At 37.4% G+C, this 21606-nt stretch overlaps 1 protein-coding gene across 1 annotated transcript in view; it reads right to left on the minus strand.

Moving 5' to 3' along the window:
- Positions 1–20015: 20015 nt before the first annotated feature.
- Positions 20016–21606, minus strand: part of RpL5 (ribosomal protein L5) — a 46882-nt gene continuing 45291 nt past the window's right edge. The window contains exon 6 of the mRNA XM_081764814.1: positions 20016–20271. Within this exon, the coding sequence (XP_081620940.1) occupies positions 20071–20271 (201 nt within the window). The 3' untranslated portion in view covers positions 20016–20070. The remainder of the gene's footprint in view (positions 20272–21606) is intronic.

Genomic DNA, 21606 nt, shown 5'->3' on the forward strand with positions numbered 1-21606 from the left:
CTATATATCTCGTAAAAATGTCCATTACGGTAAGCAGAAATGTTTCGCCAGTAGGAGCTCTAGGAAGCGGTCCATACAAATCTATAGAAATGAACGAATGTGGACGTTCAGGTATTATGGACAACATAGGTTTATATATGGATCGATAATTATGCTTGATCTTCATACATTCTTCACAATCATTAATATAATTCTTGATTTGGGATCTAAGCGATTTCCAGTAAAAGGATTTGTTAATTAGGGAATACACTTTTAAATATCCAAAGTGTCCAAAATCATCATGATACGCCTTTAATATACACGGAACCAATTTTGGTGGAACACAAATCTTGATCCTATGTTCATATCTGAAGTCTTTAATTACCAAAATATTGTCCGACATTTGATACAGGGTGTTCCAGGAACGAGGACAGTCACATTTATCTGCACATGAGGTCAAATGTTGAATAATTTTGGCATAAGGTTCATATTATCTTTGGGAATATTGCAATTCATCGACGGAAATATTGGAAATTTCTTCCTGTAAAATTTTGAAAACATTTATCGATAACACATGGTGACTTTCACTAGGGAATAATCTGGATAACGTATCTACTGGAACATTCTCCACCCCTTTTATGTGTTTAACTTCAAAATCAAAAGATTGTAACTCTAATGACCATCTTAATAAACGGCTATTATATCCTTGTATTTTCTTCAAGTGACAACGAACTGTGGTCCGTAATGACCGTAAAATGACATCCACTGAGATAGGGAGCGAATTTTTGTAACGATAAACGCACCGCCAAAAGTTCAATTTCCGTAATAGTATACCATTTTTCAGCGTTTTTCAAGGTTCGACTGACACAATGTATTACAGAAGGTTCATTTGTAGAAACACCAGGTTGCCAAAGTATCCCAGAAATTCCTGTAAGTGCACCATCACATTGAACATAGAAAGGACGATTATAGTCAGGATGATTCAAACGAATATTTTTCATAATGCATGTTTTCAAACGTTGAAAGCTTTGTTCTTGGGCATCTCCCCATCGCCATGGTATTCCTTTCTTGGTTATTGAGAATAAAGGTTCGGCGATTTTAGCGAATTTTGGGATTGATCTCCTGAACCAATTGAAAAGACCTAATATTTGTCGTTTCTTTCAAATTAGTGGGGACTGGTAGATCTCTAATTGCTTGCACTTTGGAATCACTGTAACACATTCCACTTGCATCGATTAAGTACCCCAAAAATTCAATAGACCTTTGAAAGAATTTGGATTTTTCAATATTTACAGTTAAGCCGAAATTTTCTAATCGCTGAAGAACTAAGTCTAAATTCTTCAAATAATCCTCGGGTGTTTCTCCCATAATCAAAATATCATCGGCATAATATACGACATTACTACGTAAATCTTGCCTTAGCACTTGATTCAAACAAGATGCCAATGCTGCACTACCATTTATCAATCCAAACACCACTCGATTATATTCATATAACTGACCTTCAAACAAAAAGGCAGTGAAGGGTTTCGAACTTTCATCCAACATAATTTGGTTATACGCCATGACCAAATCTAAATTCCCAAATACGGTATTACCCTGTAATGAACTGAGGATTTCATCTACAGGAGGATATCTTACTTGTTGTAACTTAACATGTGAGTTTAATTTTCTGAGATCCATCACTATTCTCAGTTTTCCGTCTTTCTTTGGTACTACGTGCAACGGGTTTAAATGTATACTTTGAGAAGGTCTTATTATTCCTTGCTCTAACATCTCTGATATCTGTTTACGCACATTTTCTCTAAATCGATATGGGATAATATAAGGTTTCGTCACAATGGGATCTTTAGTATCTACTTCAATAGTATATACAAAATCCTTACAACAATCTGGGTTACGTGAAAACACTCTCTTATATTTATAGATTATATCTTTAAACGATGAAATAATTCGGTTATCAACAGAACCCAATGAATTTAGAATATCATCTACACATTTACGAAAAGAAAGATCCCCATTTTCTATCATCCTTTTACTAGCATTAGCTTTCTCCAACTCATTAGCTTTAATATCTAAAACATTATTTATGAAAGGTTGACATTGAGATGCGATGTTATCTTTAGCGGGGATTAATTTCTGAATTACTACGTCATCTAATGTATGTATAGTAAACGTCTTGTTTTCAAAATCTAAAACGGTACGTAATTGCGTTAAAAAGTCTAATCCAATTAGTATCTTTTCGTTCAATTCACTAATAACTAGAATAGGTATCGTGACTTTATAATTTTGTATTTCAATTTCTATTTGTGTTTTGCCTAGTACTCTTTTTTTATGCTTGCCTGTGTAATCAACCAATATCAAATTGTCTACCTTTTGTAATGTAGGATTTGAATAATTTTTGGTAATTTCACGCCAAAAAGCATATGACAAAAGGGATACGGTAGCTCCTGTATCAATTAAAGCATGAATGGGAATATCATTAACTTTTATATTCACTCTCGCCGTACAAAAGGTTTTTAAAAAGACAAAATCCTTTTCAGTGGTATCTATATTTACTTCCATATCATCATCAAATCTCCAAAAACCATTAACAATTGGTAAGTATTGATAAACGACGTTTGTATCTAGGGTTTTTAAATGTCTCACAATCAGAAAGTTGATTGGAAGTATCTAACGCTGACGTGGGTACAACCCCTTCCACATCAGCACAATCTAGTTTAAATTACTTTGATTCATAACTTCGGTTAAATTACACTGTACTCCACATTCTTGGGTACTTCCTTGGCGATTATGCATTGTTACAGCACTCGGATTTCTACATGTGTAATTACAGCCATCTGTATATCTTCTATCAAAGTCATTTCTACCATTTGAACTTCTATTTTGCACAAAAGAGCGACAGTTGTTCTTACTGTTAAAATTACGGTTGTTACTGTGGTTATTTCTCCTGTTTGCGTTTCCACGGTTTGCTTGCACCGGGTTACCGGTAGCATTGTTTGTTCTGCCATCAACTGTGTTTTCGGAATGTATACTTAAATTGCGCACTGGGGCATATTGTACATGACCCCGACTAGAATTGCTTTGACCTTTGTCCTGTCCTCTATTACAATTTTGTGCTACAAATTGACTTTCATAACCCTGAACAAGCATTATTAAATGACTAAAGTTAACACATTGCGCGGACATTAAAAACTGTTGTAATCTAAAGGGCAATAGTATACGGATAGAGACGATAATTCTTGATTCCGGATTACCCGGATTTAACGCTCTCAACTCATTAAAAGTAGAAATTACAAATTCTGTAATATTCTTATGCAGCTTTAGATTGAAGGGTTTCGATCTTAACAGCGCGTCTCTATTTGCTATTATGAAGTCGTTTTCATAATTAGAGAGCAATGCATTTTTAAAGTCAGCATACGTATGGAGATTATTCCTTATGGCCTTAAACCACGTTAGACATGGTGGCAACAATACATGGGGCAGTAATTTCAAATATTGAGATTCGTCTATGTCCATCAACTCACATTCATCTTCAAACTTTTCGAGAAATCCCCTCGCAGTTATATCTTCTGGTATACCACTAAATTTTGTGATTGACTTCACTTCACTAACACGCAAAGATTTATTTGCTTTAACCCTTAAATACCTGTGATGGGCCCGCTTCTGCTGAGATGATCGCCTCACTCTTCTTTCTCCTTCTGTACTATCTTCATTACCCGAAGACGGGTTATCTTCAAGCGTTGTTCGGTGATGACGTGGAGATACCCAATCATTGGAAGTGGGATGTGCAGGATTCATGTGCCCACCATCTTGCACTGCGCCTTCTGACATACGATTTTCTTTTATAAAAGTCAATTCCTCCTGCAGTAGTTTAATCCGGTTCTCATGTTCTTCTCTCGTCTCGACAGCATTCACAGAATCTTGAATGTCAGTACACCTGTGAACTATTTTGCCCATTTCATCCTCATGATGTTCAAATTTAGCTTTGATCTGTTGATTAATTTGTTTCAACTGCTGTTGCAAACCGTCATTCCGTTGTTGCAATTGCTCCAGGCGCTCATCAACATGTTGGGCTTGGTGATTCGTCTTTTGATCTAGCTTTTCTAACTGCTGATTCAATTTAACAAATTGTTCAGTTTGTTGCTGATTCAATTGAGCAAATTGTTCAGTTTGTTACGTATGTGAAGTTGCCCCCCCCACTTTCAAATTTCGATTCGAAACTGAAGCCAATCGATTGTTTTTCGTTTGTTATTGATTGTTTTGAAGAAAAAATCGTTTGTTTCGAAAAACGTACAGAAATATTCAAAAAATAAAGTTGGGGGGCCAACTTCACACTAGCCCCCCCACTTTCAAATTTCGATTCGAAACCGAAGCCAATCGTTTGTTTTTGGTTTGTTATTGATTGTTTTGAAGAAAAAATCGTTTGTTTCGAAAAACTTACGAACATATTCACAAAATAAAGTTGGGGGGCCAACTTCACGCTGCCCCCTCCCACTTTCAAATTTCGATTCCAAACTAATGCCAATCGTTAATTTTTTATTTGTTATTGATTGTTTTGAACAAAAAATCGTTTGTTTCGAAAAACTTACGGAGATTTTCACTAAATAAAATTTGTGGGTTGGCAATTTCTCGCTGGGCTCTAGTATGAAATTTCGACTCAGAACTGAAGCCAATCGTTAGTTTTTCGTTTGTTATTGGTTGTTTTGAAGAAAAAAACGTTTGTTTCGAAAAACGTACGGAGATTTTCACTACATAAAATTTGGGGGTTGGCAATTTCCCGTTGGGCTCTCTAGTATGAAATTTCGACTCAGAGCTGAAGCCAATCGTTAGTTTTTCGTTTGTTAGTATTTTCTGTACCCTAATACCTCTACTAAAACCAGAAGCGAAATAAATCTATTGTCACTTATAATTTCAATAATAATAATTGAAAAAATATCACACCATAAAAACCAAATTAAATCACGTGGTGTACACGTGACACTGCCATTTGTTTACTGTGTAAAGAGAGGATGAAACACTATTGTTTTATTCAATCTTTGTTAATCTCACATACTACCGTATTACTCTCTTTCTGCTCAATTTGTAATGTATATAGCAATTAAAAAGCATCGCGTTATTATCTAATCTATATGTGTTGTACTATTTCAATTCTAATTTTTAAACTTTAAAATAAAAGAATGAAATACTAGTTTATTATCTAGCCTATATTCGATTTCGCGTTTTAAAACCTCCCTGGAGCAAGGTACTATGCATAAATAAGCATTTATCACACACAAACACACATACACACACACACTTACATATATATATATATATATATATATATATATATATATATATATATATATATATATATATATATATAGGGTGTAAGAAAAAGGTAGGGCAAAATTTCAGGGGTGGATCCCTTATGGGTAGACAAGCAGAAAAGTTTATATGACTATATGTCAGGAAATGCATCGTTACAGAGTTACGGCCATTGAGCCGTCTGATGCTGTTAACAGTCAAATTCTGGTCGCCCCTTAACGTGACTCAATTTAAACCTCAATAGTTCACCTACTAATTAAGCTAGGAAGGAAATTTTAATATCAATGTGTTTCTGAAGGATGAAGCTTTCGGCTGATATATATATTTCATGTATGGGGAGGGTACCACGGTGGACAGGGGAGGGTAACTACGTGTTTTTTTTATTTTTTTTTTTGTTTCTTACATCAGGATTTTGGGGAAGGCATTCATTTCCCAGGGGCGTCATTTCATACTTCGCTTGAGGCTGACAACAGCACCACCGACATAAGACTTTCACGTTATGTACTAGTATATTAGTAGACAATTGATTAAAGTAAATGTATTCCTCAAACTCTTGGGAAGACAATTGCCCCCTCCCTGGCCCCCTAAATTACGCCCCTGTCCTTCCCCCTTCGGGGTACACTCAAAAAATTTGGTATGTGAAGTAATAAAGTAGTCCACTATATGAAACCCCAAGGGTGTGGTTTGATTATGCCAACTTGTATTCTTTGCTCTGATGATGCACATTTTGTGTTTGTAATTGTACTGATTTGAACAAAATCGTAGACTCTCACAATAGGAACTCTGATGACACACTTAATTACAACAGAGTCATGATTCATACATCATTGGAAACTATAGAACGCAGATCTCAACGAGGTAACATTTGTACAATCCCCTCCATATTCTTAGAAAAAGTCGCCCTGAAAATAAATGTAATTTACGACAAAAAACTGAGACTCAAAAACTTTACCAACTTTGGCCTCCTCCCCCATACAAGCAACAAGTACGCATATAGGGGTATTAGCATGTAGTGAACTACTTCATTGCTTCCTAAACCAATTTTTATGAGTGCACCCCAAGGGGGAAGGAATGCCATCTCCAAAATCCTGATGTAAAAAAAAAAAAAAAAAAAAAAAAGAGCTTCGCACCCCCGTCCGTTGAAGTACTGTCAGATACATGAAATACATATCGGCGGGATGCTTCATCCTTCATAATCACATTGATACCAAAATTATCTTCCTACTTTAATTAGAGAGTAAGTTATAGAAGTGTAAATTGAATCTCATCAAGGGGCGACCAGAATGTATTCTACAGCATGAAACGGCTCAATGGCAACCCTACCTTTATTTTTTGAACATTTCTGTACGTTTTCCAAACAAACAATTTTTCTTCAAAACAATCAATAACAAACGAAAAAGAAACGATTCGCATCAGTTTGGAGTCGAAATTTGAAAGTGGGGACTAGGGTAAGGTTGAACCCCCAAACTTTATTTTGTGAAGATGTCGGTATGTTTTTCGAAACAAACGATCATTTCTTCAAAACAATCAATAACAAAGGAAAAACAAACGATTGGCTTCGGTTTCGAATCGAAGTTGGAAAGTGGGGGGCTAGTGTGAAGTTGCCCCCCATGTTGTTTTTAATATTACTCTACGTTTTTTGAAACAAACGACTTTTTCTTCAAAACAACCAATAACAAACGAGAAACTAACGATTAGCTTCAGCTCTGAGTCGACATTTCATACTAGAGAGCCCAGCGGGAAATTGCCAAGCCCCTAATTTTATTTAGTGAAAATCTCCCTAACTTTTACGAAACAAACTATTTTTTCTTCAAAACAATCAATAACAAACCAAAAACAAACGATTGGCTTCGGTTTCGAATCGAAATTTGAAAGTTGGGGGCTAGTGTGAAGTTGGCCCCCCAACTTTATTTTTTGAATATTTCTGTACGTTTTTCTAAACAAACGATTTTTTCTTCAAAACAATCAACAACAAACGAAAAACCAACGATTGACATCAGTTTGGAGTCGAAATTTGAAAGTGGGGGGGCTAGTGTGAGGTTGACCCCCCAAACTTTATTTTGTGAATATGTCGGTATGTTTTTCGAAACAAACGATCATTTCTTCAAAACAATCAATAACAAACGATTGGCTTCTGTTTCGAATCGAAATTTGAAAGTGGGGGGCTAGTGTGAAGTTGCCCCTCCATGTTGTTTTTAATATTACTCTACGTTTTTCGAAACAAACGATTTTTTCTTCAAAACAATCAATAACAAACGAAAAACAAACGATTGGCATTAGTTTGGAATCGAAATTTGAAAGTTGGGGGCTAGTGTGAAGTTGGCCCCCCAACTTTATTTTGTGAATATGTCCGTAAGTTTTTCGAAATAAACGATTTTTTCTTCAAAACAATCAATAACAAACGAAAAACAAACGATTGGCTTCGGTTTCAAATCGAAATTTGAAAGTGGGGGCTAGTCTGAAGTTGGCCCCCCAACTTAGTTTTTGAATATTTCTGTACGTTTTTCTAAACAAACGATTTTTTCACAAAACAATCAATAACAAACGAAAAACAAACGATTGGCATCAGCTTGGAGTCGAAATTTGAAAGTGGGGGGCTAGTGTGAAGTTGGCCCCTAAACTTTATTTTTTGAATATTTCTGTACGTTTTTCGAAACAAAGGATCATTTCTTCAAAACAATCAATAACAAACGAAAAACAAACGATTGGCTTCGGTTTCGAATCGAAATTGGAAAGTGGGGGGCTAGTGTGAAGTTGCCCCCCATGTTTTTTCTGAATATGGCTGTACGTTTTTTGAAACAAACGATTTTTTCTTCAAAACAACCAATAACAAACGAGAAACTAACGATTGTGTTCAGTTCTGAGTCGACATTTCATACTAGAGAGCTCAGCGGGAAATTGCCAACCCACAAATTTTATTTAGTGAAAATCTCCGTAAGTTTTTCGAAACAAACGATTTTTTCTTCAAAACAATCAATAACAAACGAAAAACAAACGATTGGCATTAGTTTGGAATCGAAATTTGAAAGTGGGGGGGCAGCGTGAAGTTGCCCCCCCAACTTTATTTTGTGAATATGTCGGTATGTTTTTCGAAAGAAACGATTTTTTCTTCAAAACAATCAATAACAAACGAAAAACAAACGATTGGCTTCGGTTTCAAATCGAAATTTGAATGTGGGGGGGCTAGTGTGAAGTTGGCCCCCCAACTTTATTTTTTGAATATTTCTGTACGTTTTTCGAAACAAACGATTTTTTCTTCAAAACAATCAATAACAAACGAAAAACAATCGATTGGCTTCAGTTTCGAATCGAAATTTGAAAGTGGGGGGGCCAACTTCACATACGTCAGTTTGTTGCTGATTCAATTGAGCAAATTGTTCTGCTTGATGTCGGGACATTTCCTTCAAAATTTCCAACATATTGGATGAATCTATTGTTGGGCTGTCCATCGTTTCACCATCTATGTCACTCATTCTGCTCCGATATATAACTCGGCCGCTTCTTAAACAAATATAATTGATGTCTGATTCAATTTTGGTCGTTGTTTTTACTAAACTTCAAAAAAACGCTCCTTCTCAACTCCCGGGTTTCTTGTACCATTTACAACGATAAATCCGGACACTGGTTCTTTATTACTGAGCCACATTAAATCATACGCACACTTCGTTTCTATTTGATTCCATTTATTATTTATATATTATTTATTTTTTATTTATTTGGTTGCCTGCCAACCGGATATTGTCAATCTCATTATTTAACATATGAATATCCTTTTCTGTATATTTGACAATTATATTATTTTTAACTAACTTCTTCTTCATAATAACCTGGGTTAGTACGTATAAAGAAATACTCATTGCCCCAAAAATATAAGTATATACAACGTATCGTTGTATTACAAGGAACAAAAATATGTGATTAACCATGTCCTGAGTCAAACCAAACCTATCGATCTAATTGTTAATAACAAGTACTCATGCTTCGTTGAAATGCTCCTTTCAGTACTGAATCCACTAAAGAACATGAGCGAAGCTATGTTGGCAGAAAAATATGTCACAGCTTCAGGGATTTGGCCTCTATATATCAACAGTTGAAGGAAGATATGAAAGAAATTGATGGTTCAGAAACAGTTCTCTGTAGAAAATATGACTCATGGATACAAAATGTAGAGTCGATAATGAAATGAAGTCAATGAACATTTTTCAGTATTCACTGAAGCTTATGAGAAAAATGATGAGCTACAGCTATGTTACAAGCTCTCGTGGAATTGGAAAGGGAAATTACAAAGAAAATAACAATTCCTTTGAAACAAAGATAAGAAGACCAAGACAAAGAATCTTATTCTGAAGTTTTGATATTAGATCCTTATTTCGGATCTGTATTTTGATGTGTGATTTGTCAGTAATTCGTGCTGAAATACAAAAGGAAATAAACATGGTAACTATTCAAGATGCCGAGGAACATACTCCTGAGCAGAAGAAAAATTAAGCTTTACAGTATTTTTAAAGAAGAAAAATACAGAGAAGGAAGAAGATAAAGAAGTGAAAGTATTTGTGTATGAACAAGGTTACTGATGAAGATTCTTTCGAGTGGTGGATGGTGCATGAAAAACTGGTCTTGACTTGCTAAACTAGCAACGAAATATCTCTGTATACCAGCAATAAGCGTTCCAACAGTGTTTAGCATGGGAAGCAATGTTGTTTCAAATCATAGGATGTCTTTGTCAGCAGAACACGTGAATCAGTTGGTTTCTCTTTCCAGCAATAAGCATGTTGTTCCAAAACATTCCTAGTCTCAATTGAGGCAGACACATATCACAGTGCACAGTGTGTTTTTTGTTTAAGTATGTTGTATGTTAAATATTTTACATGCACAAACCGTAAAGTATTGTGTTACTTTTGCAGATTGCAATAAAATACATCACAGATAAGGAAAAATAAGTCATTCATTGTTATACAAAAAAGTTTCCTTGGATTTATTACTTTTTACATCACAGAATAATTTAAAGAAATACAGTGGCGGCTCGTAACTATATGAAGTGGTAGTGCCAAAATTGTACAGGATAATAAAAAGTGCATGTCCATAATAAAAAAAAATGCAGAGGTACAAATAACATAATTTTAGAATTGTTTTATTACACAGTAATTACTGATTATAGCTCTTTCTCTCTCTGTACATATATTATCGCGATCCCTCGTAATCGGAATAACACACACACACCGCAGTGTTTTGTTTCACTCTTAAAAGAAAGAAAAAAAGTAAAAAATACCGTGACAAAATTCATTGTTCAAGTGTATTGTTGACTTTCATTTATTTTTTAAATTTTATCCCAAATATGCACTAAGTCAGTGACGCTAGTTTGTTCAGCTTGCGTTCCCTCCGAACAAGACAAAGAAACAGCCTAAAGCATTCGCTACATCACAACTACAAATCCAACTGTTTTTCAAATACACGCTCTTGTTAAATTTCTTTATTATGGGTCAGTTGCTTCACACACAATTTTAAGTCAGACATTGTCTTTCTAAAATTTTAAGAGTTAGTTTTTCGCCATATGATAGCAATGAAAACGGAGATTTCAATAAATTACTTATTGCATTCATCGTAATATACTGTCCTGACTTCGCCTAGCTTTTTTTTTTTTTTTTTTTGTTTAAGTTAGTAGAGAACAGCACCACATTGAAAGGCACACCAAAACTTAGCAAAAATATAGAATTCACACCTTACTCTATGCAACACCACAAATGCCCACCACACAACACGTTGTTTTTGTTTCAATAACCAGAGGAAAAATCATACTTGCATTGACAACAAAATTAAAAAAGAACCTCCAAATTAATGGTTTGTTTAGATCAAATCCAAATGTTAAGAAATGATAAATAATATTTAGCTAGAAAGTAGCTAGGTTGGAAACATTGTAATGCAAACAAGTTAATCAGAAGTCACGTGACAATTCAGCTGGGAAACAAATCTCCCGTTTGGAGCCTGCCTCGACCATGGCACAAAATGCTAGTTATTTTTCCGTACTTTTGTCCTGATCCCCGAATAACACGCATGCGCAGAAAGCAGTTTTCAGGTCATCGGGAGAGCTAAGAGAAATCTGGCACTAGAGTGGTTCTGAGACATTTCAATCACCATGCAACTCAAACTTGCTCCTTGTAAGCAATGCTGATGCTGCAATTAAAGTAGTGTGCGTCAAATTGAGTGATTTGTTTTTCAGTAAGAGGCAAATAATATTATTTTTTGTATTATTTGTGTTAGTGCCATGGCACCTTGGCTCTTTACCAGCGGCCGCCGCTGAAGAAATATATCATTCGCAGTCATTTATTGTAATGGAGCAATTTTTTTTAAAATGTAAAAAGTTATATGTTGGAATTATGCATTATTGTTTACGTAATTGCTGCATTCATTATTGTTTCACAAAATAGAAGTAAAGAAATATAAATAAAAGCATTCACAGCCCTTTATTGTAATGGGGAAAAATTGTAGATAAAAGGTTCATTGAAAATGTAATTGCCCAATTTTGCTTGTAGACCCATGAAAAGAATATAATGTGTATGTGCAAACGCAATTTACTAATATACGTTATTGTGATAAGCTTTGCAACAGCATTTTCAAACTTTCGCCGAGATTACAGACAAAAGAGATCCTCCAGTAGCGTTCCCAAAACTGATGCAACGTTCCCTCTTTGTACTGCCATACTGATGCGTTGTAGTAGAAAAGGGGTTGCTCTAGCGTCTCCTGACGATAAATAAATGCGGTGACCAACTTCTTTTATAAAGTTAAGGCCTTCGGGACCCCATGAACCACCCGATTCGATAGCTATAGCGACAAAATGATATTTGTCGAGTAAATTGCTATACTTCCTGCACTTTTCTGTTTCCCGGCGAGCAGCCACGTTGCCATCTTGTGTTGAGGAAGAATGTAGATTTGAAGGGGCGAAGATGTCGGAACAAGTAAAATCCCATAGAAGTGCTTTTCCTTTCTTCCACGGTATTAGGGTCATACCATCTGGCCTCTTGCCGTCTGCACGACTGCATCCCAACGGTTCACATATAGAAGGAACGCCTGCTGAAATTAGTGTCCTCATGATAATGTCGTTGACGCTAAAGTTGCGTGAGTGTCTGCCCGCACTATTGGCACAGGAGAGTCCATTAAGGCCCTTCTTGTCTACGACACTTCTACAGGCAGGACATGTGTGTTGCTCGCAAACATCTGCTCCCAAACGCAGTGCACTGGCAATTCGAAAACTGTCATTGGAAAGATGTAATCCTAAAGAAGGTGACGGGATAGCATGGAGCCAAGCACCTGCTTCTGGAGATGATGTATCTATGAGTCTGGCCTTATCTTCTGGGTTATCGGATGACTGAAGCAGAGCTGAAAAGTGATGATTTATAAGAGGATTGTAGTCCTCTCTTATCAAGATCAGGGGGATCTGATCCCATTATAGATGACCACTTAGCAATGCTATCGTTGACATCCGAATCCGATACTAGGCTAAGATCTTGTTGGAGAATGGTCTCGATTAATGGTTTAGCGCCATAGCATGAAGACAGAAAGGATGAAATAGCCAGATCCATGGCGCGGCAAATGCCGAAACCTCCGTGGTTAACAGGAAGGGACGCCTGCAACCAAGAGTTATTGTTGAGTGAACAATTCAGGATAGATTCTAGACCGGTTTTCAAGGTGTTGTCATAGCATTCCAGTAGATCAGCATCCCGCCAAGAAGGAGCACAGCGAAGAAAGTATAGCAGCCTTGGCATGGACAATGAGGCACGTAGTAGGTAAAAGGCAGAGTGAGGTGAAATCAAGGAAAGACGTGTAAAGAAGAATTCTAACTTAGAAATTTTGTCTTTTAATATTGTTCGTCTTGCCTCATTAGATAATGCTGCTCCTAATAAGCTGGCGTCATCTGTCGAAATTCTTTGAATCCCAGGCGCAGCTTCGTCAAACAGCTTGAAGAGGTTATTAGACTGCTCATTGGAAACTCCGAGAAAGCTGACCTCACATTTGGAGAAATTCATTTGCAATCCGATCTCCTTAGCCCGTCTACGGATCATTTCTAATGTCTCTAATACTGTATCCTTGCCTCCAGCTATAGTCCCGTCATCCAAATACCATATGTTTAATTCTGTATTGATACTATTAACGATGGATTGTAATGTGTATGTGGTTGATGTTACGACCATTATTATTATTATTATTATTACTGTTTTTTCACTAATATTACTGCTACTTCTATTACTATTACCACTATAATCATTTAGTCATTTTTTTGCATGGCGTTTAATTTCAGTACAGTATTTTAGCCTTTTTTCTTCCTTCTTTAACAGGTTATGTGAAGTAGGTAGATTTACCAAGGTACTGATATGTCTTAGAATAGTTTAAAGTTCAGGTTCAGGTTCAGGTTCAAGGTATTTTCCTTCCTTCTCTTCGGAAGTTTATACGAGAGTCACTACGAAAGTTTTGAGATGTGAAATAACTTACATATTTAAAATAAATTTAACACATTTTCTCAGAGTATTCATCATTACACTGTACACACTTTTGCATCCTCGAAAACCACTTTTGGAAGCAGTGTTGTCAATCTTCAAGTGTTGAAAGTTCATTCTCGTAAGCCACTGCAGCTTCTTCAGGGCTGCAAAACCTCTCCCCACGCACGCGATCTTTGATCCTAGGGAACAGAAAAAAATCACACGGGGCCAGGTCAGGGCTATACGGCGGATGTCATAAGTTTGACCGTAATTTTAAAAACTGAATTGTGATGTTGGCCGTGTGTGTGGACGCGTTGTCATGATGAAGCAGGATCCCACGCAATCCAGTTCTTGGACGCCGTTCCCGAAGCTTCTGGAACACTTTTGTTAGACAAACAGTGGTGTACCACTGAGCAGTAACAGTCCTTTGTTCTTCAAGTGGAACAGTTGCAACATGGCCAGATTTGGAGAAGAAAATTGCGACCATCTTCTACCCCACACTTCGCGGTCGCTTCACTTTCGTGGGTGGATTTTCATCTGGAAAGATTCAAACTGTAGACTGGCGTTTATTTTCAGGGTCAAATTGATAGATCCTCCAAGTCTCATCACCAGTAACAATGTCACGAGACGCGTCGAGAATTGCCTCCATCAAATCTTGCAAGCATTTCTTCACACCATTCCACACACATGCGCTTCTGCTGTTCAGTCAAAGTGTGAGGCACCCAACGAGATGAAACCTTCCTGAGCCGAAGATGATCATGAAGAATTTTTGTTACTGCTGGCGATCCAATGTCCTTGAAAGTTGTTCGAGGATTTTCTCAAATCATTTGTTCCACAGCGGCAATGTTTTCATCTGCCACAGCTGTTACCGGACGTCCAGCTCTCTCTTCATCTTTAAGCGATGTCCGGCCTCTTTTGAATTCACCAAACCACCGAAAAATTGTAGCACGGGAAGGAACAAGGTCTCCAAATGTCCCCTGCAAACGGTCAAGGCTTTGTGTCTCGTTCAAACCACTTTTGAAATCGTAAAGGATCATTGCCCGAAAATGTTCCCTTTCGAGCTCCTATCTAGACAGCCGAATACTGCTCACATCAACAAACAAGTGAAGGCGATACGGCCACGCCGATAAGCGAGGCGAGTTGAAACTTGCTTCGCTTCTTCGCTCTGGATATCACTACCGAACACAATTGTTGGAAGTCAAATGCTGTGCCACAACAATGCGTATCTCAAAACTTTAGTAGTGACCCTCGTACAACCCAATTAAATTTTAATTAAAATCAAAAAGTTGAATACTGGGATGGTAACAGAAAACTAAATTTCATTAGATTACCAAAGATCTCTTTCCACCAAATACTTACTGAATGTGAGTGAAAAATAAGCTAGGCCCGCTCTTCCGCCAGTGTTCACATTTTCTTTTCTACCGTCATCTTGTCCACCATCTGCTTCCTTGCTGCCATCCTGAAATGCCTATGCAGTAATATGTAACGACTAGAAATCGAGACTTGAGCCTGCCCTTTTATTTATTGTCGACATCTTGAAATGCTTATGACCACTACCGCAGTAATCGAACCCATTCCCCCTTCCGATGATGAGGTCGCAGAAGCCCTGTTTATGCCGTTTTCGAACATTCCCTTTGGCGCCAGCGGCCTCATGAAATATATATGGTAGGTAGATAATTTTTAAATGTTAAGTATTCTTTATTGGAGACTGAAAGTTACTCAGTAACATGGAAACTATTACCGTGATCCACTACGAGTAATTCCACGCATGATTACTAGGGAGAAGTCACTTTTCTAGTGACATCTAGCAGTAAGTGCAGTTCCAGAGCTAATGTAAATTAGAATTGTATTTCTGCACTCCCCATTACATCCTAATTTTTTCGTTTTTAGCTTTGAAACGGGCCAGATTCCTTAACTGATTTGGAATTGAACATCCCTATATGAGATATACAATACAAACTACATGAACTCTCATCGGGAATCAAGCTCGTGTCTTCCACATCGAGCGCGCGTACGCAAATTATGTAGTCACGAGGAGCTTTTAAACATGTTGGGCCTTATGCAGAATCGTTCTGATGTGTGATTAGTGCCATACTAAAGAATTCGACTATCATATGTTTCATGCAGTAGTTAGGCCTTTAGTATGATGCTAATCATACGTCAAAACTAGTCTGCATAAGGCCCGTTGGGACTTATCCAGAGTCGTTTTTAGCATTGTATTAAGGGCTTGAAAGTGTGATGCTAACTTAGGTATTTAGTAACATATAAGTGAAGTTAACGATTTAAATAAAAAAAAAGGTCAACTTCGACTTTTCCACAGGGATGTCCAATTAGAATAGGAGAGATCAATGACATAGAATACGACTCACTTAAACTTGATCCGCCTTATGCAGAGTCGCTTTGAGATATGATTAGAGTCATACTAAAAGCCTGACTACTGCAGGAAACATATGTTAGTCGAACTCTTTAGCATGTCACTTATCTCACGTCAAAACGACTCTGCATAAGGCCCGATTTCTCTAAAACACTGTTTGGACAACTCTGACAAAAAGTCAAGATTGGCTTTCTTCGATATACATTGTTAACTTCACTAACATGTTACTAAATACAAAAGTTAGCATCACGCGTTAGTCAAACCATACAACGTTGAAAACGACTCTGCATAAGGCCCGTTATGATTTAGGCATATATATATATATATATATATATATATATATATATAAATTTTTGGGGGGGAGGGGCGTATTTCAATATACAGATAGATAGATTGACAAATTTATATATCATTGAGATAGCCATCACATGATTATTTTGTAACACTTTTATCGCTAATATAATCAAACTCGTTACTGTCAACAAAACTGATTGCTTTCTGTAGATTTCACTAACATATCTTCTATTTTGCAGCACTGTTTGCTCGAACAGAATCACCGACAACCGCCACCGTAGCTAGGGGCTCAGAGATAATGTTTGATGGGGCTTACTTTCCATCTTTCAATCTCACACATACCAACAAACTGAAATTTTGAGAGGTTGTGTGGGGCCCTGGCGATGGGCTTTTCACCAGCTTGCTCTCGCTTGAACGTATGAGGCTTAGTTTCATAGTTTACTGCACTGATACCCAATTTTTAACGCACGTGGACCAGAAAATAAGAATTAAACTTTGAGGCCAGGGTTCGTCGAATGCGCGTAAGTCATACATTTTCTAAATCCTTGTTGTATTTCCGTACCTTACTTGTTTGATGTGTCTAGGCCAATCTGAAAGAAATTTTTATTTTTCTAAAAATCGGTTTAGAGTTTAGCATTCCTATCGGCAGGAATGTTATATAAGACGTGGACTTACAGCTTCACGTGAGATCCAAACCACGAGTTCCCGCTGGGAATAGAACCCAGGTCACCCACGCCAAATGCGCGCGCGCACAGCCACGAGGGAGCTCCCTTGCAGAATGAGCCGCAGAGCTTCGCAGGTAAAAATAAAAGTTTCGTGTATTATGATGTCCATCTTCACACCGATCCACCAAGTCTGTTTCTCCCCTATTTCTAGTGTTCAAATACACTCCAATCTCACGTCAAGCAATAGAGTAATTTAATAAATACGTTAAAAAAAATCAAGTTTTAATAACAAACATGTTAATGCAGAGCACACTAACAGCAAGTAACAAATACTACATTCATCTATTTTTTTTTCTTTCTTTCTTGAGCAATAGCAGTCTGAAAAACTTGAGTCACGAAGCTTTGAGTGTTTCGAACACCCATACCCTTTCTAATCATGTATCAATATATCAATAATTAGTGATTATTTTCTGCGGTATGCCATACCATGACCCTTCTAAGATTGATTATACATAGTAGGTTGACTGCCAACGTGATTTTAGGGTACTGGTCCCAGGAGGCCAGAAATTTTTTCTGACCTTTGGCTCGATTATGGATATTTATGTCGCGATATTTTGTTTCTCCCGAAAATGTACTAATGGGAGCCGAGCACCATATGTAATACTTATGGTCTCACAGTAATTTGTGATATCAAGCATAAGCATCATATATGATGCTCGTGGCCCCACAGAGAAATAAGGTGAACACCACCACATGATGCTCATGGCAGTCATTAACACAATTTACTTGCTGTTCCAAGTAAATTAATAAATTGGATATTGATTGGCGATATTGTAACATGAATTGACAGTACGTATAAAGTAAATCTTTTGAGTCAATATAAAGATTATAACAGAATATCTCCATCCTAATCTGAATACTATAGCAGGGCCAACAAGAGATGGTCATGTGTTAACATTGAGTTTACCACATGCGCAGGGAAAATGCAGCCCCTACTTTGGTACTAGTGTTATGTCAGTCAGTCATTGTCTTAAACCAATAATTAAATTGCCACTATAGATGTACCGAAAAAAAGGCTTGAAACATGAGTAGTGGCAACGTCACTGCGAGCTGTCCGAGACCACCTCTTGCTAGCTCCTCTATAGCATACCGGCCTCTGCTTCTCGTTAAATAATAATAAAAAGTATACTCATTACTTAGGAACGCTTCCATCATCTGAATTATAAATTGTGAAACTCAATGTTAACACATGATTAGTACAAATCCCCAGGAGTGCTTCCGCTGTTTCGTTCACCGTGCGCTTTTACAAGCGAGATACTAATCCACTTGGTCAATTGCATACTGCTTTCAACGTGCGGTGAACGGAACAGGCTTTCTCCGTTATCTCCTCTCCTTTGGATTGGCTGTTCCACATTGTAGTCAACAGCGGTCGGCCTTACATGTTGCGCTTTGGCAGCTTCTACCTGGTTATTTACGGTAATGTATCGGTACTTTTCTCTCGACTATGCAGTATTCTGTACTAATAGTGTAACTTATAACCAGAAAGTTTGGCAGAAACTTTTCAATATACGAAAATCCTCGAGCTGTTAGAAGTCCTAAATCAATTTCTATATCGGAATCAACAATGATTTAGGAACAGAGGTTGATTCTTTTATATTGAACCTAAGTCTATGTGCAATTACTGCGTATGCGCACATTGCTGTGAGATTGCCACGAAAGAAGCAACAGTATCTCGTTAATCACGTAGTAGAGCAGTGTGATCGTGCGTAATCTGATGCCACCGAAACTGAACGATACTGGGAGGGGGTTCACTGTTGTCCTTTCGGACGCTAAGTTCCCGGTGTCGCGCAAAGTATTATACGGAATATGCGGCACAGAGTCATGGGCCCACCACACCTACGCAAGCAGATTGAAACCGGCTTCCCGTGAAGAGGACCCTGGCTATTGCGAGATGTTCAGTGAATAGTGGCCTCCTACACGGGTGCGATGGCAAGCAAATGCCGCAAATGATACACCTACGCCATTCACAGGGATTTATGCCTCAGTCTTTCGGAAGAATAGTGTGCACGCCCTGAAACCGTGCCATATGGTTGACAGAAAAATAACTGCAAGAAATTGTATGAATGTCATCTTGCGGGTGATCGGTGGAAGTCTGTTATCCTTGATGACGCGTAAATTTACCTCACAGACCGTGGCGAAGTTCGTGCCATTACTTACAGATCTATTGATGCTAAGGGCCGAGTAACGTTCTTCCGCCAGTGCGCAGCGAGTTTCTTACAAGTCCACGATTATGCCCGGTTTCTCGTACAGGGATGCGTACTACCAGACATGTCCTGACAAATATACCAGTATGAAATCCCAGCATTGTAGGGACAAGATGTTAACGATGTTGAATTACACCAAGACATGGTATCCAGCCAGACGGCGAGAAAACCGGCGGAATTTTATCGCTGTATGGAACAGGAAACTGATGTAGCAATTCCCTTCTGTAACATCCCTGTCAACGGAGTCCAGATACCAGCCTAATGGACTATTGTGCTTTTGGACTTCCTACGCGGCGCGTCCCATCGTCGAGTCCGCACCATCTCCGTCCTGTTAAAAGCCTCTAAAGATGAGTGGGATGCAATACCCATGGTCCAGCTCCAACGCGGTCTCCTGCAATGAAAAGTCCAATCCCGAGTTATAGACTGAAGAGGACGACTCTGCAGATCGAATACAACCGGTGGTGAACAAGGCATTTCCTATAGATGAATCAATCTCTGTATTTATAAAAAGCTCGCCACTAACAAGCTAAGAATTATTCTTTTACACATACTAAATTTTCATATTCACTTCGGAAAACAAGCACAATTTGATGAGTTACTAGTTTCTTAGAAAGGTTAACCACCAACGAACTAGGTATTTAAAAACAACACCAGGAGGTACAAGGGATCTTTTATTGACCATCGGTCTTCAAATACATAGTTTTAATATTTCGTTAATCAGCGTCAACATCCCCCGCTGCTATTTTTTTCAGATGCGCGTTCTTCTTTTGAGCAACTCTGTGTTTGCGCTCTCCTAGAGTCAATTTTGCTCGGTTCCACCTCTTTTTGGTAACAGTTGTCTTATCCTTCTCCACTGGCTTGTGTTCAGGTTCAGCTCTAATGGTTGCGTGCGCCTTTTTGTAAATTTCTTCAATCTAAAAGAGAAAAAAAAAAATCATTCAGAAAAATTGCGTCAATTTAACAAAATTTTGTTACTATGCAGGTACCTAAATATTAAAGATTAGGCACTGGATACTAATTACGGCAAATATTTGATACAAGTAACGTTAAATCTAAGAATATTGATTTTAGAAAACTATCACGTATTTCTTGTGAGTGTTTGATGTTAGTTACAATTTGATTTTTTTTTTGTATAGATTCTTTCAAGTCGCCGAATTTTGATACCTACTGCAATATTATTATAAGAATTCGAATACCCCGATATCAGAAAACAATACCTGTGAAAACTGCACAACTATATCATATTGTTTGTTGCATTACGTTTCATACACTTGTGGCTCTTAACTGAAATCAGGAATATCCAAAATTATTAGAAATTCTTATTTTGACTAATTTTTCAGTTCTCAACACACATTTTTGAGACTGCACTTACACATTTATCCCATTAACTTAATGTTAAAATAACAAATTTTTTAAGTGAAAGTTGTTCTTTCTTTTTTAATACTAAGATTAATACGGAACCAATAACAGTTGAAACATGGTTTCAAGGTAGCAATTTTTAAAGATAACTTCTGTTTCTAGATCGACCCCTACTGTCAGCTTTCCTACTCTTAATTTGTTAATTTGACAACAATGCATTTACGCACCATGCCACAGTGGACAAAAATCAGGATCTAGCCGGAAGAAAAAAAAATCTGATGTGCGTAATAAATGGGCCGGCATCAATCCAATTATGTAATTCGTAACCAATTGAATATGTTACCTATGCATCTACAGTGCCCTATAGTACGACTAGACCATATCTCCTTGCACTAATGGCAAATTTTGGATTGTTTTGAAAACTATACGCGAAGTCTTTCTATCAGGGTTGGCAAAAACCATGGTTTTTATTTAAAAAAACCAAAAAAACCGTTTTTTTTGGTTTAAACCAGGTTTTTATGGTTTAAATAATTTGCTCTATATATTCATATCATATATGGACAGAAATAAGTTTGTTTCGCCTTGATGTTATTATGCAACAACCGGGTTATGCTGGAAGGGGTCACATAAGCTTAAAGCGGAATAAAAACCGCTTCTCGAGTTACATCCGAGAGAAATTGTCCTCCATTTGAACTCGGAACCAGGACTAATTGGCCACAAATGCGATACGTCTGCCGACTCACTCACGAAAGAATCCTGATAAAAATACGTTGTACTGATCTTTACATGCTTCTTAATATAATTGTCAAGAGTCATTTCAGAAGGACAAAAAGATAAATAGTTGCACAAGAGAAACCATTACACAGAATTACATATGAACAATTTCAAAG

This window comes from Thermobia domestica, chromosome 7 (genome assembly GCF_964235325.1).
Source record: "Thermobia domestica chromosome 7, izTheDome1.hap1.1, whole genome shotgun sequence".
Taxonomy (NCBI): Eukaryota; Metazoa; Arthropoda; class Insecta; order Zygentoma; family Lepismatidae; genus Thermobia; species Thermobia domestica.